Source organism: Chrysemys picta, chromosome 18 (assembly GCF_011386835.1).
Source record: "Chrysemys picta bellii isolate R12L10 chromosome 18, ASM1138683v2, whole genome shotgun sequence".
NCBI classification, from domain to species: domain Eukaryota; kingdom Metazoa; phylum Chordata; order Testudines; family Emydidae; genus Chrysemys; species Chrysemys picta.
Window position 1 is genome coordinate 101,952 of NC_088808.1, and position 27,097 is coordinate 129,048.

A 27,097-nucleotide genomic window follows, 5' to 3' on the forward strand; every position below is an offset into this window, starting at 1 on the left:
AAAGTGGGGCCAGATTTCATATGCTGGGCCATAGCTTCCTTTGAGTGTCATCCCTGTGTGTCTGTAGAAAGACCCTATAACTGCACCCTCCTCCCCTTTAAAAAGCCCCTGTTTTCTGTAGGTGAATTGTTTGTTGTCTCAATGTACTTCTGAATTACACCGAAACACATCTGACTGACTAATGCTTCCCTGTTCTCTCCACAGCCTGCCTGGTCACCTTGTGTCTCGACGGATCTGGACCCCTTGCTTCCCTGGCTGTCTGTGACAGCTCCACACTTCTCTGTGCCAGCTTCAACTCAGGAATTCACTTACTCAGAATAAACAGCGTTAAAGGCCTGGAGCTCCAGGAGGTGGCAACGTTCTGATTCGTAGTGACCCTGTCTGCCCCAGACCATCATGGTCAAAATCCAAAACAGGAATTGCCTCTCTGGTTAAGAAGTCTCTCGGTTGCTGGTACTCATTTTCTGGCTGACTAGGTTTAATGGCACCTGAAATGTCCCTAGCCCCAAATAAGCAACAGTACAGAGCCAGCAGGGTCATCAGGTTCCAGTTTCTGAGATTATGGAAACTAGCTGCATCCATTTTTAAAGCCAAGTCATAGACGCATTTAGGCCAAATTTTAACTTGAAATAAGCCTTGCGCATTTGACACACAAAATCACAAGCAAACTAGTTATAGGTCTAGTTAGTCTTTAAGGTGCCACCAGACTCCTTGTTGTTTTTGTAGTTATAGGTCTAACAGTTAGATGAGAAAAGAGACACAAGCAGAGACTCTAGTGAAACAGGCTGCCAGCCTACAGGGAAGTGTGTTTCTGGGAACATCCTGCTGACCACGGTGGGGTAGCCTCCATCCTGTCGTGCAAGTATCTATTCCTTGCTATGCTGCAGGTTGCGTTGCTTTTCTTATTACAAAGAACCTATAAACGAAGGCCTGGATGCTTGTCAGCAGAGGTAAGGAAAAATCATGGATCGTTGTCCCTCTTCCCTTATCAATGTTACGTCGGGTTCCCCATTTGTTGCCACCAGGGCAGAGTCTGGCTCACCGAGAAGCCTGGGTTATTGATGCTGTGTGCAGTAGCAGACTGAGGAACAAAGGGTCCATTCTGTTATCTCACGTAGAAGCTGAGTACTGTGCTGTGAAGCAGCAAACTTGCTACGGATCTGAAAACCACCTTTCAGATGTCAGCATGTGGAATGAATGGCTTGTTTCGGAGCATACCAGTGATTGGCTAACTGAATGAACATACTAAGATGTCGACTAGAGAAGCTCAGCCCAGTTCTCATTGCTCAGGTTCAGTGTGCTGTTTAATGGTGTCGAACACTGTGCCCCAAAGCGAATGCTTGTTCTACAACCAGGGTTGGTGTACATGCACCCTGCTGGAAGGGGGAGAGAATTCATGCCAGTTAAAATGGCTGCTGGGTTGTCTTGTTGTGTAATGTTGTTTCATGTCTGTCCTCAGTGATCTGTCTTTTCCCCTTTTCTCTTGTAGGGATTTGGATTAATACCAGTGTACAGCTCTTTCTGTAGCACTTTGGCACCTTTTCACTTACAGCACATCAAGGGTCTTTTAAAACCCATCTCTGATTTATGTCAAACTGTGCCCCTCACTGGGGCCAGACAGTGCACAGGACACATGGCCCATTTCAGGCCGTGTCATGGTTGCTGGGGCTGGAAACTGACCATCCAGGGTTTAAAGTTTTACACTAAGGACTCTACCAGTGTATCTTTAAGCTGCCATTGATGCAGCGTGGGAGTAACAGAACCCCTCACTCCCAGCTGCTGACCCCTGGTAACCAAACCCTGTTGTGGGAGCTGCCATGTGAGCCAGGGAGAAGAGTGTTTGTAAGGGATGCACAGTGAGGCAGGAGACTCCAAGTTGCAGCAGTGTAGAAAGGTCACACTTGAGACCTAGCTTTGGAAAGTAACCCGTTTGTCTGCAAGTTAGGCCAAGATATGCGGCAGCAGCTATCTGCATGTGGTGGAGTTTAGCCAAAGCAGAGATAAGACTGAATAACTATGAAATCATCTTAGATGGCTGCCAAGTCCGACTGTACTGGTGCAGTGGACACACCTGCATTAACGGCAGTGGGATTTGCCTTCTTATGTCAGTGCTAAAGCTGGTCCTGCCGGATACCCCTTGCTCATCAGCAAACCCAAGTCCAGGCTCCATCTGTCTGTAGTGAAGGCGAGGCTGAGTACCTGACACAGAGAACACTGTCAGCTCAGACGAATACTGCCTTTCCCTCCCTTCCCTGCTCTTTGTGGGCTATGGTCTAGATTAGACAAGCATTAGGCCAAAAGCTAACAGTCTCCATTTAAAAAGGTAAATTGTAATAACTGTTGCTCTTACTGGCACTTTACATTCTTTACTGTGTAAATACATTTACCCTAAATTTGCACCTTCATTAGCCTTCATTTTCATGGAAGGTAGGTCCATGAACTATTAGCTAGGATTGTCAGGGATGCAACCCTATGCTCTGGGTTTCCTAAACCTCTGCCAGATGCTGGGACTAGATGACAGGGGATGGATCACTTGATAATTCATTCCCTCTGAAGCACCTGCCATTGGCCACTGTCGGAAGACAGGATACTGGATGGGATGGATCATTGGTCTGACCCAGTAGGGCTGTTCATGTGTTTCTGATCCAGTAGAGTTGTCCCTTGTTCTCTGTGCGACTCGCTAAGGGGGGCTGCTGCATCGTCTCAATGCATCTTTCTTAATCTCTTGTGCTTTAGATGCCATCTTGTGAGGAGGAAATGCCCCTTGCAAGCAAGGCCTTCCTTAGGCATATGCAGCATACGCAGCTGCGTAGGGCACCATGAAATTTGGGGCATACACGGTAGGGTTACCATTTTTTAAAATAACAAAATGAGCACACTCCAAGGGGCCCCGCCCCTTTCCCAAAGTCCCCGCCCCAACTCCGCCCCCTCACCGGAATGTTCCGCCCCCTGCTCCTCCCCCTCCCCTGCTTCCCGCGAATCAAATGTTCGCGGGAAGCCTGAAACAGGGAGGCAGGCAGCAGGTAAGCTGGGGCGGGGGGGTGCGAGAAGGCGCGGCCCAGTCCGGCCCCCTGGCCAAGTGGCTCGGGCCCCAGATCCAGCGGAGCGCGCCAGCCCCGGCCCCGACGGTTCCAGCTCGGCTCGGGCCCCTGGGCACCGGCCCCGGCCGAGCGGCTCCAGCCCCAGCGGCTGCGGCTCCAGCTTGGCTCAGGCCCTGGGGCGCCGGCCCCAGTTCTGGCGGAGCGCGCCGGCCCTGGCCCGCCTCGGCGGCTGTGGCTCGACTCGGGCCCCGGCCGAGCGGCTCGGCTCGGGCCCCGGGGCACCGGCCCTGGTTCCGGCTGAGAGCGCTGGCCCCGGCCATGCGGCTCCGGCCCGCCCCCGCCCCGGCCCCGGCGGCTCCAGCTCGGTCAGGCCCTGGGGCACGGGCACCAGCCCCAGCCAAACATCTCCGGCCGAGCAGCTCCAGCCCCGGCGATTCCAGCTTGGATCGGGCCCCGGGGCACCAGCCCCAGCCGAGCGGTGCCGGCCGGTGGCCAAGCACCGCCGGCCCCAGTGCGGATCCAAGCCCCATGACCCCTCCCTATTTTCCCAGACATGTCCGGCTTTTTGGAATTTCCCCCCGGACGGGGATTTGACAACCAAAAAGCCGGACATGTCCGGGAAAATCCGGACGTATGGTAATCCTAATACACAGTAGCACCAGCCCTGCCAACCAGCCCTATCCCTCTGCCAGCCCCCCGCAGGCTGCACCCACTGCAAGGGGCAGGGCCGCCCCTAGGGGGGTGTGGGGTGCCGGACAACTCCCTCTGCTCCACCTCTTACCCTTCCCCCCACCCTGCTCTGCCCCCAGCCCACCGCCATTCCAGCTCTTCCCCCAGCGACCCTGCACTCACTGGCCGGAAGCAGAGCAACCCGGCCCCGGCCCCGGCCCCAGACCGCTCTACTCCACCAGCTCCCAATGCGGCACTCCACTTCCTGCCGCCGGTGAGTGCGAGGAAGTGGGGAAAGTATGCACCCACGCTCACCGGCAGCGGGAAGTGGAGCGACGAGGCCCCTGCCAGTTCCGCTTCCCTTGCTCCAGCCATGTCGCTCAAGTTGGGGAAAGGACCGCCCCTGGCTCTCACCAGCGGTGGGAAGCGGAGCGCCGCGGCTGGGAGCTGGCAGAGTAGAGCGGGCTGCTCTACTTCCTGCCGCTGCCGGTGAGAGGAGGGGAATCCCTTCCCCCAAGCCTCCTCCCCCCAGCCACATGTGTGCGGTCGGGGCGAGGGAAGCGGAGCGGGCTCCTCCCAGCCCGCCACTAATCCACTGGATCACTCTGGGCCTGTGGGGCCCCCAAAAGAGGCCCCCCACAGCTCCTACCTACCAGATCCAAATGGCTAGGGACAGCCCTGCTTGCAAGGGGTTGTTGAGGGTTCTCAGCACTTTGCCGAACTGGGCCCTTGATGAGCGAGTTGCCTGGTCCCTGCTGTCACTGATTCACTGAATGGCCTTAGACCACTCTGATCATCTGGTCTGACCTGCATAGCACAGGCCAGAGAACTGCCCTGACATAATCCCTTCTCCTTAGTCTGCCCCTTGCCTTTTCACCCACCATGTTGCTCCTCGTTCCATAATCTCCCTTCCCTGACACCACCACCCTTTTTCTTTCCGTCTTCCTCTGACTCCTACTGTGTGAGCATAGGCACGGGAACTAGGAGTGCAGGGGGTGCTCCACTGCTGCTCCCCTCTCCCCCCGCCTCCCCTGCGTCTGGGCTGCCAGCTCAGGAGCAGACGGGTAAGGGGGCTAGCTTTCAGCACCCCCACTATTCGAAGTGTTCCTGCACCACTGTATGTGAGGCCTCGGCAACAGCATTGCGCTGGGCACTAATTCCTTCCTTTTCCATGGCTCTTTCCCCCCCCGCCCCCGGCGCCATCTTTTAGCTCACTGAGCTCCCCATTTCCTTCATGCTTTAGCCCACAATGTTGTTTTGCTGAAATTCAGCCCTTTCCCATTGCTTTAGCTCCTCCTGCACCAGCATCCAGCAAAGATGTGCACTGTGAGTGAGCTGGCAGGATCAGACAATGTGTTCTTATGCACCCAATCCTGAGTGTGACACTGACATCAGACGAGCTGCTGGTGCTCAGTGCCTCTTGAGCTCAGTTTTATTGAATCCTTAGTTTTGGTATGTGCCCCTTCGTTGAATTATGCTCTCTGTGTATCTGTCATCCAGGGATGTGTTTGCCTAGCCTTCACCCCCATGCTCTGAACAATCATGTGTTTTTGACTCAGGTGTAAGATACATGTCCTCACTTTTGTGTGTCACTTCTGTAGGATCTGCACAAAATGGAAATGGCCTCTTTGTGCTCTTTCAGACATGCTACTACAGTCTGTGCTAACACTGGTTTGTAAAGGACAAGGAATTGCTGTACTATGCTTTGTCTTACTTTTTCTACATTCTTTTAAAGTAAAGTCTAAGTGTCTGTGCTGGTGGCAATTCTTGTTAAGCTAATAAATGTTACTGTAGCAGAGTGTGTGGCATCCGGTGTGTTACCTGTTAGTCTCACCTGAAAGGAATGACGTGTGTTACTGTAACCTACTTAGCGGATCGGCTGGCACTTTTTACATAGCAAATACAAATGGAAGACGCTTTATAGATTCCTTGTTTGTTCCATCACTGCACTGAATGTTACTGTGCAGAAGCCACTGGCTCCCTGCTGCCCATCACTTGTTCCTCAGCCCGAGGGCTCCTCTCGGCCCCCTAGTCTCACCCCCCAACTCCTCTCTCTTCCTCCTGGCTGGACTCCAATGCACCTCCGGCTCCAGGCAGTCTCTGCTTCCTACCATCTGTCGGGTCCCTCGGAGCTGAGCTGCCTGGGACTGGTGCAGAAGTCTGGCCAGTCTCAGCCAGGTGTGGAGGGGGTGTGACGGAGCAGGGAGCAGGGCAGATTTGACCTGGGAATGTTGCAGGGGGGTTGCAGTGGGGATGTGGGACTTCCCTTGAAGGAAGCTACCTGAGCTGTAACCTGAGCCAGGAACGGGGGTGGGGAGAATTAACACCTTCTGCCCGGGAGACTGAACAAAGGAGAGGAGCAGCGGGAGGAGTTGGGAGTTTAGTTTCGGTTGGGGCTGGGTGGTACAACTCAGGGAACCCCAAGCTGGGGTCTAAGCTCCCTGAACCTCCCAGAGGGACCTAATTGAGGGGGTCTGGTCGTACCTACACGCTCTGCTTGAGACTGTGTTCCTGTCCTTAAATAAACCTTCTGCTTTACTGGTTGGCTGAGAGTCGCAGTGAATCTCGGGAAGAGGGGTGCAGGGCCCTAACTCCCCCACAATCCGCAACAGGGGGGTGACAGTGTGGGGGGCTTGCCTGGCCCCTCCAAGCAAGTGCGTCGAGAGCACCTGGTCAGGGCAGGCCCTGGCCTGGCTGCTCATGCCATTCCTCTGGCTGCATTGCTGGCTCAGCCTGGCAGACACGGTTGCCTCCCAGCAGGGCCAGGAGGCGGGGTGAGGGTGGGAGGGAATGGTGGGTGCTGGGCTGTGAGGTGGCAGGAAAGATCTGTGTTGTGTTGGGGCACTAGGGAGTGGAGATTCTGTGGGGGGTGCTGGGCAGTTGTGGTGGGGTTGTGGGCAGGGTGGTGCTGGGCAAGGGTGCTGTGCATTTGTGGGGGAGCGCTGGGCATAGCAGATCTGGAGGGACTCTGGCCATAGAGAATTCAGGGGGTGTTGCAGTGTTGGGCGGGGGAGCTGTGTGGCATGGCATGGGCCCACCCCCAAGGGGAAGGGGCATGCTGGCAGCACAAGGCCAGGCAGGCCACTATGCATCTGGAAACTGACGATTTGTAAATAGTGCCCTCGCACTGGGCTGGGGGGAGTGGGGCCATCCCTGCCATGCTATGTCCCATTGCTGCTGGCTGGCCCCTCAGTCTGGGGGATTGACATCCCCATTGCCATGCTCCATTCCCTCCATGGGGGCTGTGACAGGGTGGGGGAGACCCTGTCCAGTACGGGGTGAGTTCACCCCATCCTTCAAGCTGCCCTCGGTCTCCAGGCCCAGACACCTAAGGGCAGGAGTCCACAGAGATGCCCTGGTCTGCAGGGCTTTAAGGCCCACTGGCCAGATTCTATGGAATCACGTTGCTCCACAGGGCAATAGCATCACATGACCCATGTCCAGGGGATAGCCGTTCTCTGCCGGGCAGCAAGGCCTAGCGGCCAGAGTCCATAGGAGTACCCTGGGGTTTGCAAGGCAGTAAGGCCCGATGACCAAAGTCAGTAGAGATACCCTGGGTCTACAGGGCAGTAAGGCCTAGCAGCCAGAGTCATTAAGGTTCGCCAGCAGCCAGGTCTAGCAGCCCAAGTTGATGGAGATACCTCTCCAGGTGCAGCTGTAAGGCCTAGCGGCCAGAGTCAATAAAGTCATCCTCTGGGCGAGGCTGTATGGTCAAGCAGCCAGTTGGTGCGGGGCGACAACACCTGGGGGGGAGTTTGTGGGGGGTGGCAGCCAGATAGGGGGACCCAGGCCCTTACTGTTCCACTGGGTCCCAGGCCAGGGCCCTTCCAGTGGCAAGGGAATCCATCCACAATACACTGACTGGCCTCGGGACAATGGCTTGTCCCCCCAAGCTACTTCCTACATTGTCACTCCAGTCTGTGATCTGTGCGTCTTTAGGGTCTGGTTCTTTGGCTGGTGCAACTCCCTGTAGCTTGGACCTCCCTGGGGTGTCCTTCGCTAGCTGGGCATTTGTGTGGGTCTCAGTGCCTCTGGCTTCCTTGCTCCTGGGCTCCAGTGGTTCCCAGGCAGGAACCAGCAAGGAGTACCCTCCCGCTCCAGCAATCATCTTATACTGCTGCTACACCTGGAGCATGCCCAGTAGGGATGTGGGGGGCGTGGCTTCCTCTACACACAGTGAGGAGTTAACCCTTCCCCATCCAGTGCAGGGTGCATTCACCTGGTCATAGGGCCCATAAATATGTTTGGTGCTGGGCCCACACAGGCCCTGTCAACAGCCCCCACTTCACACAAAGGCCAGCCAGCCTTGGGGTCTGTGCTCCCGCAGCACACAGGCAGTGGTGTTATCGATGCTGAGGAGCCAGGGTGAGACTGCTGCCATGGCGGCCATCTCCTCCACTGTCCAGCATGCAGGTAATTCAGGGAACACATGGCCCATTCTCAAAGGGGGAGGGATAGCTCAGTGGTTTGAGCATTGGCCTGCTAAACCCAGGGTTGTGAGTTCAATCCTTGAGGGGGCCACTTGGGAATCTGGGGCAAAATCAGTACTTGGTCCTGCTAGTGAAGGCAGGGGGCTGGACTTGATGACCTTTCAAGGTCCCTTCCAGTTCTAGGAGATGGGATATCTCCATTATTATTATTATTATAAAGGGTGCTTCAAGAGTGCGCTTCCCCCATGACCCCCAGAGAGAGCTGCAGCTGGGACACTGAACATGGTCTGCCCCTCCGTCTCTGTGTCTGCCAGAGGCTCTGTGCACATAAGTGGCTTCCGGCCCTGATGCTATTGGCTAAAGCCTGGCCAGGATTATCAGAAATGGGGGCCTCAAGTCAGGCTCCTGGTTTAGACAACGAAGTTGCTGGCATGATTTCCCAGGGGAGCTGGTGAGCACTCTGCTGAGGTGAGCACATGGCCTCTGGCTTCCTAGCATTGGGGCTCAGCCTCCACCCCCAAGACAACATTGGGCTAGTGCCTCACTAGCTGCTGCCTGAATGGCCCGGCTGCCGGGTGTGATGTGACAAGCTCTCTTTGAGAATTGCTGCCCCGTTGTTGAACCTCTGCCACCAACTCTCTGCTGCTGCTCCCTGCCCTGTGGTTGCTGGCCCTGCCTCTGCCCCCGCCTGAAGGAGTTCCCATGGCACCAAGTAGCATCAGGTTCTTTCTTTCAGCCCTGCCCCCTTGCAATCCATGGATGTGGCTCCCCCTGAGCCTCCCAGCAGGGACCTGCAGCCACAAGCTCCTCCACCCCTGGTCACTAGGTCCAAAGCAGTCTCACCAGCTGTTCAGTGCCCCACGTGCCCTGGCTGCTAGTCTGTGTGGTCCATATTACCCAGCTACTCTCCCACATGCCACTCAGCCCATTCAGCCCTAGTGATTAACCGGTCTACTCCCTCTACTTCGAATCAGAGCTGTATCTTGGCAGCTCTGGGATGGTTCCTGGTGACAGCTGCTGCCTTTCTAAGAGCAATTACCTCCTGGCACTATGATAATACAAATGACAAACAACAATCATCATCATCAGCCTACCTAGCTCATCTCCAATGATTGTTATTAGTAGATCTCGTAATGCTTTACAAAGGAAGTCGGCCTTAGCCCTTTGTGTCCGCTGGGGAAACTGAGGCACAAGCATAGAATCATAGAAATGTAGGCCTGGAAGGGACCTCAGAAGATCATCTAGTTCAGTCCCCTGCACTCAAGGCAGGTCTAAGTAATAAGTAGACGATTCCTGACAGCTATTTGTCTAGCCTGTTCTTAAAAACCTCCCATGATGGACATTCCCGAACCTCCATAGGAAATTTGTTCCCGTGCTTAACTACCCTGACAGGAATTTTTTCCTAATGTCCAATTAAAACTTCCCTTGCTGCAGTTTAAGCCCATTGCTTCTTGTGCTGTCCTCAGAGGTTAACAAGAACAATTTTTCTCCCTCTTCGTAACAATCTTTTATGTACTTGAAAACTGTTATCACGTTCCCCCCTCAGTCTTCTCTTATCCAGACTAAACAATCTTCCCTCATAGGTCATGTTTTATTTAATAATTTCCATTGCTCTTCTCTGGACTTTCTCCAATTTGTCCACGTCTTTCCTGAAATGTAGTGCCCAGAACTGGACACTATACTCCAGTTAATGCCTTATAGGTGGACCCTGTCTCTGTTCAGCAGTCCTTCCCAGAACATCATCCATGGTCAAGGAAGCTGAAGCCCTCCTGGTGACCCCATCTGCCCAGCTGTGCATTCATCACCAGGATGTCTGTCTCTGCCCAGGCCCTTACCCTTGACTGGAAGGATTGAAGAGAACACCACCTCCCAATTCTTTCACCCTCCCTCAGCCCTGTAGTCACTTCTGATTTGCTCAGGATTGTACCTCGCAGTATCATTACTGCCTACATGGATGAGTAGCATGATCCTCAACAATCCCTCCATACTGTCTAGCTCCAGGCCCCTGGCAGGCAGCACGCCTCCTGGAATGCCATGTCAGGGCAACAGATGGGTGCCTCTGTCCCCTCAGAAGAGAGTCACCAACCACCACTACCCTATGTTTCCTTCTGGGAGTGGTGGGTGGCTGCGATCTTCCCAGTCTTGGGAAGGCTTCTCCTCACTTTTGGGGGTGATTCCTCATTGCCAGGGCAGCATAACGGTTCTTTATCACTGTGGTGGGTGGGTTGGGAGTAGGAGTTGAGCATGGCCTGTTGCCAGAAGTAACCAGAGGCCAGTGTCCTCCCTGTGACAGAGCCATATCCTCATCCCCTGGTGGTGCGACAGCAGTCCTCTCTAGGTGGATAGTTTCCTCAGCCTTGGATGTCTCCATATAAATACTCTCAATGAATTCCTCATAGGCGCAGATGTTCTTCAGCCTAGTCACCTCCTCCTGTAGCTCTCCCAGCTGCTTCCTCAGAGATTCTACCGGCAGGCACCTTTTCACACTGGATGGTCTCCCCAGCCTGACTTTCTGAGTGGGAGATGTAGGTCACAGTCTTTGCAAATCCACAGCTGGGTCTGGATAGAAGCATCCATGGTCAGATTCTCTGGGCTTGTCTATACTACCGTGCGGGTCAGTCTAGATCACTGGTTCCCAAATGGGGGTTCATGAACCCCTGGGGGTTCATGAAATGTTACAGGGGGTTCTCAGGAAAAAATTCCCTAATGGCAGACAGAGTTGTCCTTAGGGACCCCGGGCAGCACGGGACCAGCAGCCCGGTGCCCCTGGACTTACAAGAGCTAAGCAGTTCAAAGCAAGCATATCTATCACACTGAGGAGATTTAAACTTCAAGACTCCTTATAAGAAATGGAAAGGGAGGTGGATATTTTTTGCTGTTTTTAAAATTAAATAGGCAGCTAATCTTGTTTTTAAAATTATTATGAAGAACAAGTTTAAGCTTTGTTGTAACGTGCGTTGTTTGCCTGGACTGCTCAAGACCTGAATGCTTGTGTAGGAAGAACTCTTTGAGTTGGCTTCTTAAATCCCTTCATGCTGTTTCATGTCTGATACTCCTTGATGAAACATAGGAGCCTTGTCTTATAACAGGCTTATTCAAAGTGATACAAGCTATGAAAGTGAGATCTTGGAAGAGTGTTGCCCTTTTCATAAATGTAATAAAAATATGTAATGATAAACAGTAATTAATAATAAATAGTGTGTAATAAGCATGTCATAAAAACAAATTTTATATTTCCAAAATCACTGCTTTTATAATTTATACTCAGGTAAAGGAGAAAATCCCTGGAAATATTCATTTTTAGGAGGGGGTTCGCGAGACTTGACATTTTAGTGAAAGGGGTTCACAGGTGGTTAAAGTTTGGGAACCACTGATCTAGATACACAACTTCAGCTACGTGACTAGCGTAGCTGAAGTCAACGTACTTAGATCTACTTACTGCAGTAAGTTGACAGCTGACACTCTCCCGAGACGCGCAAGCGGAGTCGACGTTCTGGTGGAGTACCAGAGTCAACAGGTGAGTGCTCAGCGGTTGATTTATTGCTTCTATACTAGACATGATAAATCAACATCCCGTGCATCAATTGCTGCCCACTAGTCTGGCGGGTAGTATAGACAAGCCCACTGTCTGATCACAGGTGGAGGAGACAGGCGCAGTGTTGACCTTCCTAACCATAATAATTATATTACCGCTCCCTCCCACAAACTCCCGCTCAGACTCCCCTGTTTGCATGTAGGTGACTTGTTCAAGGTCACCCAGCAGGCCAGAGCCAAGACTAGAATACAGGTCACCTGAGTCCCAATCCAGTGCCTCATCCACTAGGCCACAGTGCCTCCTCTCTGGCTTCTGCCCATTGAGACACAGCACCCCTGTTACGTATAGATCTGATGTCAGGCATGGGAGCCATGACCTTTTGTTGGTCACAAAGCTCCAAGGTTTCAGAAAGCTTCAAGATCTCCTTGGGCAATGATGCCCTGGCTCCAAATACAGTAAAGCGGGGGAGGAGTTCTCGCTGCAATCCTGTGATCGAGAGTGGGGGCACTTTATTCTGGCCTGAGGATCTCCCAATCCAGCTCTTGACTCAGTTCCTCCTGGCTGAGCTGGTGGGAGCAGGGAGCTGTACAGAATTGACCCTTTCAGGGCTGGGTGTGGCGGAGAGGTCCTAGGGCAGGACTGACTCAGACCTAGATGGCCCCAAAGGAAAGGGTGAGGGGCCCAGTAGTAGGGCCACGGCCTCTCCATGGCTGCAGACGGGGAAGAGGAACAGATGAAATTTTGCCCTAAGAATCAGTGACCCTTGACCTCACCATGTTTGCTCAGCTCCCAGAGTCTGCCCTGTCTGGCCCCATGTCCCTCTTCCACAAGGTCCCACACACACAAAAACCCTATGGGTGCCAGTACCTCCCTGGCTGCAGCCAGGCAGTCTCAACCCCAGGCAATATTCCACCCTGCTCTGTGGGTGGGACCAGTCAGCTAGGCCATTGCTGGGGAGAGCTGCTGTTGCATTGGCTAGAGACGTTGCATCAAAGGAAAACAGATCCCACATAAATCAGAGTCCCACACAGCTCGCCTCCTCCTGAATCTCTGCTGCCTCATTGTGGGGCCGCCAACCCAGGGATCTCAGACCAAGTCACAGAGATTCCTAGATTCCAAGGCCAGAAGGGACCAATGTGACTATCTGGGCTGATCTCTTGTGTGATTCAGGCCAGAGACCTGCCCCAAAATAACCCCTGGAGCAGAGCTTTTAGAAAACCAGCCAGTCTTGAGTTAAACATTGTCAGTGATGGAGAATCCACCTCGACCCTTGGTCGTGTGGGAGAGGTTCGGGGTGCGGGCTCCGACCAAGGGTCGCTTACCTCAGGCGGCTCCCAGGTGGCAGGGAAGTGGGGCTAATGCAGGCTCCCTGCCTGCCCTGGCCCCGCACCACTTCCAGAAGTGGGCGGCATGTCTGGCAGCGGCTCGGGGGAGGTGGGGGGGAAGGGGCAGGTGGCGCTGCATGCTGCCCTTGCCTGCAGGCACTTCCTCCATAGCTCCTATTGGCCACGCTTCCCCGTTCCCGGCCAATGGGAGCTGCAGGGGCGGTGCCTGCAGGCGAGGGCAGTGCGGGGAGACCCCCAGCCCCTCACCCTCCACCCTCCGGAGCCACTACTCCCCAATCTAGCAACATCCTTCCTGAATTGTGGGCACCAGGACACAATATTCCAGCAGCCGTCTCACCAGTACCAAATACAGAAATAAAATAACCTCTCTACTCCTACTCAAGATTCCCCTGTTTTGGCCTCAGTGTCACACCAGCAGCTCATATTCAGCTGCTTATTCGCCACAATCCCGAAATCTTTTTCAGAGACACTGCTTCTGGGGTAGAGTCACCTGTATGGTCTACGTTTATTTCTAGCCTAAGACATGAGGCCTTGCATCAGAGGCCCAGTATGAGGCCTGAGGTCTGAACTAAAGTAGTGGTCAAGCCTGCTAATATACAGCAAAGTTAGCAAAGTCAGGCTGCGAGCAGAAGTGAGGCTCTGCCTGTGTGTAAAGCTCACAGAAACTTCACATTTATCCGTATTAAAAGCGCATATTGTTCACTTGTGCCCAGTTTGCCAAGCGATCCAGAGTGCCCTGAATCAGTAACTGGTCCTCCTCATTATTCCCCCCTTTTTGTGGCATCTGCAAAATTTACCAGTGATAACTTCATGGTTTCTTCCAGATCACTGATAAAAACGTTAAACAGCATAGGGCCAAGAAGTGATCCCTGCGGGACCCCACTGGAAACACATCTGTTTGATGATGCTTCCCCATTCACAATTACATTTTGCCAGTTTTTAATCCATGTAATGTGTGCAAAGCTAATTTTATACTGTTCTAGTTTTTTAATAAAAATGTTGTGCAGTATCCAGTCAAATGCCTTAGAGACATTTAAGAATATTACATCAAAATTATTTCCTTTAGCAACAAAACTTGTAATCTCGGCCAAAAAAAGTATCAGTTTAGTGTGATGGTATCTATTTTCCATAAATCCACCTTGATTTGCACTCCTTTAATTCTGTATTAATCGAGTCCTATATCAGCAGCTTCATTATTTTTGCCTGAGATCAATGTCAGATTGATAAATCTATAATTACGTGGTGGCCGATTTACCCTTTTAAAATATTGGCACAACATTCGCTTTCCTCCAGTCCTCTAAAACCAGTGTTTCAGGACTTATTGAAAATCAACAGTAATGGTCCAGAGAGCTCCTCAGCCAGTTTTTTTCCAAACTGTTGGATGAACAGTATCTGGATCAGTAGCAGCTGTTTAATATCCTCTAGAAATACAAGTGGAATGGAAAGAATGTCAGCATCATATGACATGCCTACATCATCATTTCCCCCAAATACAGAATACAAATATTTATTGAATACTTCTGCGTTTTCTGTATTATCATTGAGAATTCTACCATTTCCATTTAATAATGGACCAGTACCATTGAACCATTAATGAACCCTCGTATCCCACAAGGAAGCAGATGTAATTATCCCATTTTACAAATGGAGAAACTGAGGCAGGCAGCAGCAGTGACTTGCCCCAGTTCACACAGGCAGCCTATGGAAGAGCCAAAACCAGAACCCAGGAGTCCTGACTCCCAGTCCTCTACTTTAGCCATTTGTAAGCGGGGGAATGGTCCCGCTATTGTGGGGAACTTTCCTGGCTTCTGCACTACCCCGGTGAAGTGGGCTAGCGAAAGGATCTGAGTCCTCGCTCCCACTTCCTTTACCCAGAGTCCTCCCTGCCCTTGAGGACTCCCCTTCCACTCTTCTGTCTGGCAGAGTCCTCATAAACCCCGACAAGGCTGGGCCCCCAACCCTGCTGTGGTCACCCAGAACAGGGGCTAGGGTGTCCCCACTCTGGGGTACTCTCTTTGCACTGGGCACCTCCCTGACCCACTGATCATTTAATACAATTTAAAGCAAATACAAGTTGTTTAATTAACAATTAATTTTAAAAAAGAATAAGGAAAAATGGGAAAGGTTAAAGGAAAACACATCACCCCGCTCTGTGGCAGGGAACATTACAAACAGTGTCTCTGGAACGTCAGGGAAGTTCAGTCTGTTCCTTGTAGGTCCCAGGCTCGTTCTCAGGCCCTGGCTGTGCTGCAGAGACGCTGCCGGTTGGACACTTGCTCTGGCGGTGGCCACACGCCCTCAGGCTCTAGGTGGCAGGACCCTTTTTTCCAGCATTGCCCCTGCCCAATCGGGGTTATGATCCCCCTCCAAGTCTGGCCTGCAGAGCCTCTTGGCTGAGGCGTCTCCTTGTGCTGGGCCCACTGCCCAGGGTCCCCCTCCTCTCCCCAGCTGCTCACCGCACCCAGCTCCGGACGGCTCCAGCCCCAGCTCCAGCCCCAGCCCCACTCGGCCTCAGCACGGCTGCTGCTGCTCTGCCTCCAGCTCCTAGGCTGCTTCTCCGGCCCCTCTGGCTCTGGTTGCTACAGCTCTGCTCCCAGGACAGGTCTGCTCTGCAGGCTGCTTCTGTGACACTGCTCCCAGCTCTGACCTGCTTCCTGGCTGCTTGTCTGGCCCCCCTGGCTCTGGTTGCTGCAGCTCTGCTCCCAGGGCAGCTCTGCTCTCTCTGGGCTGTGCTCTGGCTTTGGGGCTGCAGCTCTGCTCCCAGCAGCTTAGCTCAGGCCCACTCTGTCTGACCCAGGCAATTCTAGTTCACACAGAGGACGGGACCTCCCTGCCTCCTGATTCTCTGATTAGCCTGCCCGCCCTGTCAATCAGGCTGATCTGGAGCATTGGCCTCTCCCCATTGTTCCTGGGGACTGTCCGTCTCAGGCTCCTGATTTCCCCTTTTAGTGCTGGGAGCTAGCCAACCAAAACACCCCCACTGAATGTTAGTAAGGGGGCAACAGTCCCCTTACACATGCACATCATCTACCTTTTACCCTCTCTACTGTAGCCATCTTCCAGCAGCTCCCACCTGCATCTGCCCCTCTGTCTTGCTTTTGGCACTGGTTGCCTCAGTCAAATAGAAGCAGTTATTGCATATTTTGGAGGGAGGCGAGGTTGGCATCTGCTGCATAACCTCCATCCCCACCCCCACCCCCACCCCACATGGAAAGTCACCATGCTCATGTCCTCTCATCTGGCATTTTAGGAGCAAGTTGTTGCAGCTCCTTGTCATGTGGCAAGGGCAAACTCAGGGACCGGGCAGGTGGGTGGCATCACCCTCTGTGCCCTCCAATGACAGTCTGCATCTGTTGCATTTCGCTGCTGCAAAGGGCACTTTATGCCGAGTGTATTTACCTCTCCATTCCGTCCCTCAATGTTAAACATTCCTGGACTGTGTCTCTTCCCCTGGACTTGAGCTGATCTGCATGTACCAAGGCAAAGGGGCGACAGTTATCACAGTGCAGAAACACGTTTGGAGCCAAGCTCAGCCCCAGGATAAGCAAGTGCAACTCCCCTGGCTTCATTAGCATCAGGCTGATTGACGTGAGGCCTGAATTTGTCTTTGGCCTTGGAAACCTTCCCAAGCTGGGCCCGAGCAGCTTCAGAACAACACAGCAGCTGAGGCCAGGCCTCTCGAGGCTGGGGCAAAAGTTATGGTCCAGCCCCAGCAGCTCCCCATCACCAAGCTATCCATCGGGCCCCCTCTGGCTCTCCTGGGCAAGTGAAGTAAAGCAGTAGGTGCACTGTGTTACACACAAGCAGAGGATGGCAAGTTGCTAGAAGCTCTGTGACCTGCTCAGACTGCTGCTTGGAGCATCGGCTGTCGGAAAGGTCCCCACCTGGTGCTGACCTTCTGGAGTCCTGGTCATGTGGGAATCAGGTATAAAAATGATGGGTAAAACGATCAATACCAGCAGCAGGATAGCAATCCAGAACACAGCCAGGCGACGCTCCCATAGGAGCTGGCATAGCCCCCTGCACATGGACAAGCGGGAGGGATGGTGGATACCTATCAGATCTCTTCTACTGACGTCCCAAGGGGCTGGGTTGTATAATAACTCCACTGTAACCAGCATCTCAAGGGCTTCTTCACCAGCACTCACTTGACAGGACAAAGACGGCTGTTTGATCCAGCACAGTCTGTGTCCATCTAGCCAGACCTCCTGCAGTGTCTGCAGCCATGGAGGGAACTGGGTCACAACATCCATATTGGGCGGGAGTTTGGGGATCCCTCCGTCGGGGACATGCACTTGGGCTCTGCAGAGAGGGCAGGGGAAGGTCTGGGCTTGTTTCACGAAGACACAGATCCTCGACAGGCATTCCAGGCAGAAGGTGTGAGCGCAAGGGAGGAGCAGGGGCCTCTGGAAGATGTTGTCGTAGGAGCCATAGCAGATGGGGCACTCAGGAATGGACTGCTGAGGGGCCTGCAGCTCCTTCTGGTTGGAAGGGCTGGGACCCCAGTCCATAGCCAGAGTCTAGCCACAGCCCCAGCAGCCCAGAGCTGTTTAACCCAAGCGGCACTTGCCAGGGCAGCAGAGTTGAGTAAGTTTTATCAGAGCCACCAGCAGTGAGTGAAGCTTTTCCTGCTTCTCAGCCCATCTCAATGCTTGTTGCTGCATGGCCTGGGCTGAGGCCCCAGGCTTGGGTTCCCTCCTCTGCCCAGCCAGTCGGTCTGAGGGGCTAAAGGCAAGCACTGTTCTGCTGCATAGCCAGACTGTTGTGAGTTCCTTCGCTTAGTAACTGACATTGAGCTCTAACTTTTGTTGAGCCAGGGTCAGTTCAGTCCCTCCCTCCTCACATAGCAACTCCAGCTCTGCATACACACAGCCAGCTCCCTGGGACACAAAGGAGACAGAGGCAGCCCTGGAAACTCAGAGCTCCCCAGGGTGGTGCAGGCATGCTCAGCACCCTTCAGATGAGCTAACAAGTGGCACGGCCCAGGATTTGGGCTGCTATGGTGGCAGGCCCAGTGGCACACACTCCTGGGCCCCCATTGTTACAGGAAGCTACCACACCTAGGGAAAAGCCAAGCCCAATCTGCTCTGTCAAGCAGAGAAATAACCATGGCCTTTCCTTAGTCATTAGTAGCTGCAATTGAACCGAGAGCTGAAGCCAGACTTGATGGAGCCTGATATCCCAGTCACAGGGCTGGGTCAGCCAGCTGCCCTGGACCGCTCAGGAGTGCAAGGGGGTGGTACTGATCTCCTTCACTCACAGGGAAAGCTGGGTGAGCCGGGAGCCACCAACAGCCCTCTCCAGCCGCCCTGGTGCCTGTCCAGCACAGAGACCCCAATCACCTCGGCTGAGTGGGTGCCAAAGCACAGCAGGTGGTGGGGGAGCAGGGGATGCCTTCTAGTCTCTGAGTAGGAGCCGATGGTATAACAGGTGTCCAAACAAAACCATGGAGCTGGGGAGAGAGCTGGGGGTGCTGAGCTACTGCAGGGCAGTGCCCGGCTGCAGAATCTAGGTAGGCTGGAACAGAGGGTCAGGTGATGCTGGCCTCCTTGGCAAGAAGGATGGGTCACCTCAGCAAGGGGCTGATTCACCTTTGTGTTGTCATTTATACCTGTGCTAGGAGGGGGAGCAATCCAGCAGTGCATTCTGCCACCAACTCTTCTCCCATACAATAACCCAACATGGCCAATCGTGCCCACTAGCGCCCAAGCCAGACCTGGCAAAGGCTGCCTCGCCTTCCCCAAGCTCAACACAGCTGAGGCAGTGCTGGAGTGAGTCCCCGCAGTGTGAAAGTGCCGTGACTGAGTAAAGAGGGTGCAATGCACTTATTGGCCTGTTAGCAGAACTAGACAGTGAAACTGCACTTGTTAATCCAGAGCTGCAGAATTTACCTACAAAGACCCCTATGAACCTCTCAACCTTCACACCTGCCCATGCCTGACAGGAACCAGCTGTGCGTGTGACACGAGAGCAAAGTGTGCAATGCCTGTGTCTGGCTGTGTTACACAAGTGACAGATTTCAGTGAGGCTTTAAGTGAAGAATTAGCTGATTCTTCTAGGTTTTAATGTTTTTTTTAATAACTAAGTTTGTCCTTAGGAGAAACATGAATGAACTTTACGGGGAGGGGGGAGAGGGGAGGAGGATATGACATAATATAGGTCCAAAGATGCAGATCAACATTAGCAAACTGCTGCCTAGACACTACATTTTAGGCCCTTTGTGATTCTGCCCCTTGTCCCCATATGTTAGCAAATATTGGTGCAGGGTGGGGCCTCACTAGGCTGTTTCCATTAGGGCAAATTTATGATAGAGTCAGGTATTGCTCTGGGCAATTCTGCTCATTTACAAAGCACACGCACACAGAGCCCTGTTTTCCTGAACACAGCAGGAACAAACAGCATTAGGCAGTTTCCTTGTTGACAGTTGCCGAGCCTGCTTCTCCAGACAGCCCTGTAGCTCCAGAAGCTCTGTCTCTGCTCCTGCTCAGGGCTATCCACATAGCTGCTTCTCTGGGATTTCTTGTTACTTTCCACCTCTGACCCTCACAGAGGCAACCAATCAGTGTTCCATCACTGCATTTTAAATCAGTCCCCAAAGAAACTCCTCTTATTTACCCTTAGTTCTTGCTCAGGCCTTCCATATGGTCCAGTGCCTTGGATGGTGGCTTCTGTTATTTCAGCTACGCTACGCCATAAACGAGCTTAATTGCTTCTTCCATTTAGCCTGAAGTGAGGATGGCTAGCACACCCATCCACTTGAGCTCTGAGGTATGTGATTGCCTGCAGACAGGGCCGGCGCTTCCACTAGGCAACCCTAGGCGGTCGCCTAAGGCGGCAGGATTTGGGGGGGCAGCATTTTGCCATTCTCAGTGGCAATTCGGCAGCGGGGGTCCTTCCGCTCCATGTCTTCAGGGCTCTTCAGCAGCGGGTCCTTCACTCACTCCGGGACCCGCCGGATGCTCTGAGGAGGAGCGCTGCCGCGTAAGGCGGCAAAAACCCTGGCATCGCTCCTGCCTGCAGATCAAAGCTGTGCCATTAACACCATGCAGCATAACTGCCATAATATTGGATTTCCTCTGCAATGTTCATTCACGTTTCTCCTCATGTGAAAAATCAGCAAAACCCCATAAAAATCCACTCAACCCATCGCTAGTCACAATGTCGATAATGCCACCAGTGGCACCCAGCTCATGACAGACAAGGAAATAAGAACATAACATAAGAACGGTCATACGGGGTCAGACCAGAGGTCCAGCTAGGCCAATATCCTGTCTTCTGACAGTGGCCAGTGCCAGGTATCCCAGAAGGAATGAACAGAACAGGGAATCATCAAGTGATCCATCCCCTGTCACCCATTCCCAGCTTCTGGCAAACAAAGGCTAGAGACATATCCCTGCCCATCTTGGCTAACAACCATTGATTGACCTATCTTCCATTAATTTATCTAGTTCTTTTTTGAACCCTGATATAGTCTTGGCCTTCACAACATCCTCTGGCAAGGAGTTCCACAGGTTGACTGTGTGTTGTGTGAAGAAATACTTCTTTCTATTTGTTTTAAGCCTGCTGCCCATTCATCTCCTTGGGTGACCCCTAGTTCTTATAAAGAGAAGAGCCCTGTCCCAGAGCGCACACTCAGCTGGAGTGGTAATGCTAGCACACAGCTGATTATCTCTATATTTGAGAAATGCATTAGCATGTCAGAGGGAATGAGGGGTTTACAACCTCCTACAGACAGTAAGGCCTTACTGGCCTCCTGGAAGCCATGTGGTTATTTCCAGGGGGGACTCTGGCAAGCAGCAGAGCAAATGAGTGCGGAAGTTCTAAGCCTTAAGGACTGGATAGAAGAAGGTGCAGAGCAAGTGTGAGAAGGATGTGAAGAGAGCAGTGCAATGTGGGGCTTAAGTGGAGTGAAAACAGAGGAGAATGAAGAGTTGTAAGAACAGCAAAGCAAGCACGTGCTTCGGGCGGCACATTTGCAGGGGCGGCAGGGATCCACCATGGGAGCTGAGAACCAACAGGGGGCCCTGGAAGTTGTAGTTCCTTGGTTAGCTCCTGCCTATAGAGCCAGCCCTGGAGCAGGGAAAGAACTACATTTCCCAGCATTCCCTTGGAAGCTATCAACAGGAAAGGGAGAGGGAGGGAGTGAGGTAGTTGAGACCTCATGCTGCAGCTTGCTGTGAATGGAGAGATCACTGCTAGAATGGGATGGGACTATGAACGGTAGGGTTATCATATTTTAACATTCAAAAAAGAGGACACTCCACTGGGTGGGTAACCCCGCCCTCTATCCACTCCCTCCTACCTCCTGCCCCCTGATGGCCCCCAACAGCACCCCCAACCCATCCAACCCCCCCCCGGCTCCTTGTCCCCTGATCGCCCCCTCCCGGGACCCCTGCCCCTAACCACCCCCTGGAACTCCACCCCCTATCTAAGCCTTCCTTCTCCTTGTCCCCTCCTGAGACCCCCACCCTAACTGCCCCCCTAGTACTCACCCCCTACCTGTCCCCTGACTTCCCTGACTCCTATCCACACCCCCATCCCCTGACAGGCCCCCCCAGAACCCCTGGCCCATCCAACCTCCTCTGCTCCCTGTCCCTTGACTGCCCCGACCCCTCTCCATACTTCCGCCCCCTGACAGGCCCCCCTTGAATCCCCGACCCATCCAACCCCCCTGCTCCCTGTCCCTTGATTGCCCCCCGGAATCCCATGCCCCTTCTCCAACCTGCCGTCATGGCGCGCTGAGGCTGCAGGGGAGGAGAGGGGGGGAGCAGAGGAGGAGGCCTGGCTGCTGGAGGCCCCAATGCGAGCGGCTCAATCCGTCCAGGCCGCCCTGTCAGCCGCGCTGCGCTCCGCATTGGGAGGGAGTTCTACAAAACTTTTGAGAGTTTTACTAATTCCTCCCGGATGGCTATTTAAAACCCAAAAAGCCATACATGTCCGTGAAAATACAGATCTATGGTAGGTAACCGTAGAACGGGGAACAAGTATGTCCAAGGAGTAGAAAGCTTTGGCCCAGATATCCCCTTCAGAAGACATCCCCAGACTGGATTAGGGATACTGGTGTGACCTCACCTTGCAGCCCCCAAAGAAAGAATTGGGTGGACTAAATGGACAGTGCACCTATCTCTCTGAAGCCTAGCAAGGGAGGTACATGGATCCCACTAGAATTTAAAATGAAAAGTAAGGGAGGGGAGGCTCTACTAGAGGACCTGGGCAGCTTTAGATACAGTACCAGGAATGTAGGAGGATTTCCACTTCTGAGCCATGGAAGCAGAAATTGACTTTTCCTTTCCAGATTTAGCTAATATTCAGAAAGGGAATCTAGCACCTGCCTTCCAGATTTGAACACCTCAAAAGTCAGGAGTGCTCAAGCTCAATTTGGGCAGCTGTTACTTCATTTCTCCCAGATCAAATATACTGATCCACTGCAACTTGCTGTAGAAAAAGTAGGATAAAATTGAGCAAGAAATGCTTCCCAGTGGTTATTAGGAGTGAATTGCTATTTTCAACAGCCATTGCCATTTTTTATTTTTATTTTTTTATTTTATTTGTTTAAAAGGAAGACAGTGATATTGCATTGGCAAATTCCCCATAGAAACAAAGAGTGGAACAAAAGAATAATAAAGGCACCTCAACTTTTCCTCATTTATGTAGGACAGTCTTATAATATGCATCCAGATACCCTCCAATCACACAAGCTGAAAATTGTTCCACTTTACTGCAGTTCTGTAACCATATGGGAACCAATCCTGCCTGTGTTCTGTGCACATCCAAAATTCCTGCTGAATGACCCGCCCTGGGAGCGAGTTACCAGTGACCCAGGGCTGGGGCGGCAGGGAGGTGTGGGTGGGGGCCAGAGCTGGGACAGCAGGGGGTGCGGTTGGGGGGGGAAAGAGCCCAGGGCTGGGGCAGCAGGAGAGAGCAGGGGAGAGCTCAGGGCTGGATTGGGGGGGTAGCCAAAAAATTTTTTGCTTGGGGCGGCAAGAAACCTAGAGCCGGCCCTGCTTCCAGCTCAGTATTTCTATTGCGGACAGACACCTCGCCTTGGCAGGGCAATCAGCAAGACAGATGGGGTTCTGTTAATTACAGCTCCCATTAGCAAGCTGCCCTGCCAGCATAATAACACGGACACCGATGACTTTGAGGCTCCTGTATTAGGGCTCCCTGAGCTGCTCTCTCCTCTCTGGATGTGATGGTTGCACCAGACACAGGGCCTTTGAAATATCTGGGCCAGTGCTGCTGCCCTCTAGGCTCAGTGCAGCCGCCATGGACAGTGAGTGATCAAAAGAGAACCATGGGCATGCTGGGTAACAATGAGATTTTCAAAACTAAGCACCATCCTGCATGCAGCCTGAGGACACAGCTCAGGTACCTTACAAATACAACTTAGAAAGCAGGTATGAAAGGAACAAAGCAGGACAGACGGGAGGCTGGTTTTGTTTTGGGGAGCAGAGTTAAGGTTGTTCGGGTTCCATCACTCTATCTCTATGCCTTTCAGTGTTTGGGCTGCTGTTAAGGTTAACCTTAACTCTGAATTTCCTGGGTTCCTACTAGCTGGGTTTATTTTAATACCTGCAATAATTTGTGAGGGTTTTTATATAGGGTTACCATTCGTCCGGATTTACCCGGACATGTCCTCCTTTTTGTGCTAAAAATAGCGTCCGGGGGGGAATTTGTAAATCACTCAAAATGTCCGGGATTTCCCCCCCATGCAGAGCAGAGCGAGCGGCTGGGAGGGCTGCAGGAAAGTCACGGGCTGGACTCCGGAGCAGCTGTAGAGCTCCTCCTCCCCGCCCCTCCCTCCCTGCATTCTGAGCCGGCAGCCCCTCCTCCCCTGCAGCCCAGCGCCCCGCTCCCGCAGCACTGTGCAGGGGCAGCGACCGGGTTGTGTGTTGCGCTGGGGAGCGCAGCCACGTGTCCGGCTCGCACAGAGCCCAACACCATGTTCTGAGCAGCAGGGCAAGGGGGCCAGGGGGCAGGAGAAGGGGCAGGGAGGTTCTGGAGGGGGCAGTCAAGAGACGGGGGGGGGTCGGGAGTTCGGGGGGGGCTTTTTGGGGGGAGTGGAGAAAGTTTTGGGCAGTCAGGGTACAGGTAGGGGGTAGGGTCCTGGGGGGCAGTTAGGGTGGGGGGTCTTAGGAGGGGGCAGTTAGGGGACAAGAGGCAGGGAGGCTTAGGTAGGGGGTGGGGTTCTGGAGGGCAGTTAGGAGCAGGGGTCCCAGGAGGGGGCAGTCAGAGGACAAGGAGCGGGGGGGGGGGTTGGGAGTTCTGGGGGCTGCTGTCAGGGGGCAGGAGTGGGGAGAGGGATCGGAGCAGTCAGGGGACAGGGAGCAGAGGGGTTTAGACGGGTTGGGAGTTCTGGGGGGGGCTGTCAGGGGGTGGGGAGTGGGAGTCCCAGGGGTCTGTCTGGGGGTGGGGGTGTGGATAAGGGTTGGGGCAGTCAGGGGACAAGAGGCAGGGAGGCTTAGATAGGGGGTGGAGTCCTGGGGGGTAGTTAGGGGCAGGGGTCCCAGGAGGGGGCAGTCAGGGGAGAAGGAACGGGGGGAGGGTTGGGGGTTCTGGGGGGGCGGGAAGTGGGAGGGGCAGGGCTAGGGCGGGGCTCCTCCCGTCCTCTTTTTTGCTTGCTGAAATACGGTAACCCTATTTTATACCTGTGTTACAGGCTTTCACCCTTAACTTGAGCCCTACAAAGATTTTGCCTGGAAGTTGCTCTCTGCAGTGCAGAAGGCTGAAGCAGTGGGCGTTGTTCTTGCTGCATTGATCATTTCCCCAGACTATGTCAAGAGCAGTACGGTGCTTCCAGAGAGCCTCACAAGGCAGGGCAGAGGCAGTACTCCAGGACATATGCACAGCAGAGCTTTTGCCAATCTCTCCCTCATCTGTTTACACAGCATGCAGGTCACTGATCCAATTAAACATTAACCCAGATGGTGAGAAAACAATCCTTAATTAGCCCTCAGTTCCCTGACACTGGCTCTCTAGCATAGCATTTCTCAAATGCGGCCACTGTGGCCGCATGCAGCCATCAGGGACTTTTCTTGCAGTCACGGCCTTCTGGGCTGTGATGGGGGGAGGGCAAAGTAACGCCCTCTCCCCCTCCCTGTTGCTCCTGGATGCACTGCCTTGGTGTTGGTTGCTACCAGCAGGGATTGGGCCCTGCCCTCCTCTGGAGTCACTTGGGGCACAACGCTGTAGGAGCAGGCAGCCAGTAAGTTCCCCACCTTCCCAGGGGAGTTGGGGTTCAGGCTTTGGGCTTTAGCTCTGAGGTGGTGGGGGCAGTGGGCTCTGGATATGGGGCTTCAGGCTCCAGCCCCGGGCTCGGGCTGCACAACAGCAGGCCCCAGGCTCCAGCCACACGGCTTCGGGCTCCGTCCCTGGGCCCTGTCCTCTGGCCGTGAGGCTTCAGGCTCTGGGAGCAGAGCTTCAGGCACCGGCCCTCCACTACCTCTCCCAGCCTCCAATCCCCATCTCCCCTAGCCCCCACTGCCTTCCCCGACCCTCCATCCAGGGCTTATTTGTCCCCAGGCTTGCCAGGGCTGAGTAAGGCTGCTTTAAGAAGTGATACTTGTATGTTTGTTAATACCACTTTTCAAAACAGACTTACTGGCTATCAATAAATAAACTCCAGTGATTTGGACATATCTGTGTGCATATTTATTTGGTTTTCCTAAAGCTAATGAAGTATTTTAGGAAAAAGTGAAAGCAGCCACCAGCAAGAGTTGGTGGCTGCATTCTGAGTCCACCAAAATTTTTGTCCTGAGAACCCCTGCTCTAGCAGGAGTTGTCAAGGCTCCTTCCCCCCTCTGAACTTTAGGGTACAGATGTGGGGGCCTGCATGAAAACTTCTAAGCTTAACTACCAGCTTAGATCTGGTCCACTGCCACCACTCCCAATGTGCTAATTCCCTTCCCTGGGTAGCCTTGAGAGACTCTTCACCAATTCCCTGGTGAATACAGATCCAAACCCCTTGGATCTTAAAACAAGGAGAAATTAACCATCCCCCCTCCTCTCTCCCACCAACTCCTGGTGGATCAAGATCCAACCCCCTTGGATCTAAAAAACAGGGAAAAATCAATCAGGTTCTTAAAAAGAAGGCTTTTAATTAAAGAAAAAGGTAAAAATCATCTCTGTAAAATCAGGATGGAAAATAACTTTACAGGGTAATCAAACTTAAAGAGCCCAGAGGACCCCCCTCTAGCCTTAGGTTCAAAATTACAGCAAACAGAGGTAAACACCCTAGCAAAAGGTACATTTACAAGTTGAGAAAACAAAGATAAAACTAACACGCCTTGCCTGGTTGTTTACTTACAAGTTTGAAATATGAGAGATGGATTGATGTCTGGTCCCTCTCAGTCCCAAGAGCGAACTCTCCCCAAAAACAAAGAGCACAAACAAAAGCCTTCCCCCCACCAAGATTTGAAAGTATCTTGTCCCTTATTGGTCCTTTGGGTCAGGTGTCAGCCAGGTTACCTGAGCTTCTTAACCCTTTACAGGTAAAAGGATTTTGGAGTCTCTGGCCAGGAGGGATTTTATAGTATTGTACACAGGAGGGCTGTTACCCTTCCCTGTATAGTTATGACAGGAGTGATGAATGTTTGATACATGTAGATGTGCTAGACAGAAAATCCAAAGCTATCTGATAAATCCACTGTGCCTGGCTGGAAAGCCACCCCACAAGTCCAGTCTTTGGTATTGAATCGGGATCATGACTCTGGATTAGATCCAAACAACATGCAGTGTGAAAGCTCAGCAGACTGCCTAGAATTTGTGACCACTGCTCTGACTGAAAGCCTCGGATTTTGCCAGCCATACTCACAGCCATGGTACTTGCTGGTCAGGAACAGTCATGTCAGTAAGGGTTGTTCAGGGGTCAAGACCCCTCAGATCTGCTTATTTGCAAACAGAGGGGCTTGTGAGAACTAGACATTGCCAAACCTATGGTCACCCAGTGAGAGCAGCAAAAAAAGCATGTGAAAAAAACAAATCATAGCCTGCAAATGATGAATGTGGAGTAGCGTGGTACTCGAGAGAAGCATATAGACAGGAAGGGCTTGCATGAACTATTGGCTGAATAATTGT

General features: G+C 52.9%; 1 protein-coding gene across 5 annotated transcripts in view; it reads left to right on the forward strand.

Moving 5' to 3' along the window:
- WDR31 (WD repeat domain 31) overlaps nt 1-6,319 on the forward strand; it is a 40,361-nt gene extending 34,042 nt beyond the window's left edge. For all 5 annotated transcript variants that reach the window (XM_042843484.2, XM_024110378.3, XM_005295592.4 and 2 more), the window contains one exon: nt 205-6,319. In XM_042843484.2, the coding sequence (XP_042699418.1) occupies nt 205-265 (61 nt within the window). In that variant the 3' untranslated portion in view covers nt 266-6,319. The remainder of the gene's footprint in view (nt 1-204) is intronic.
- The last annotated feature ends 20,778 nt before the right edge of the window (nt 6,320-27,097 follow it).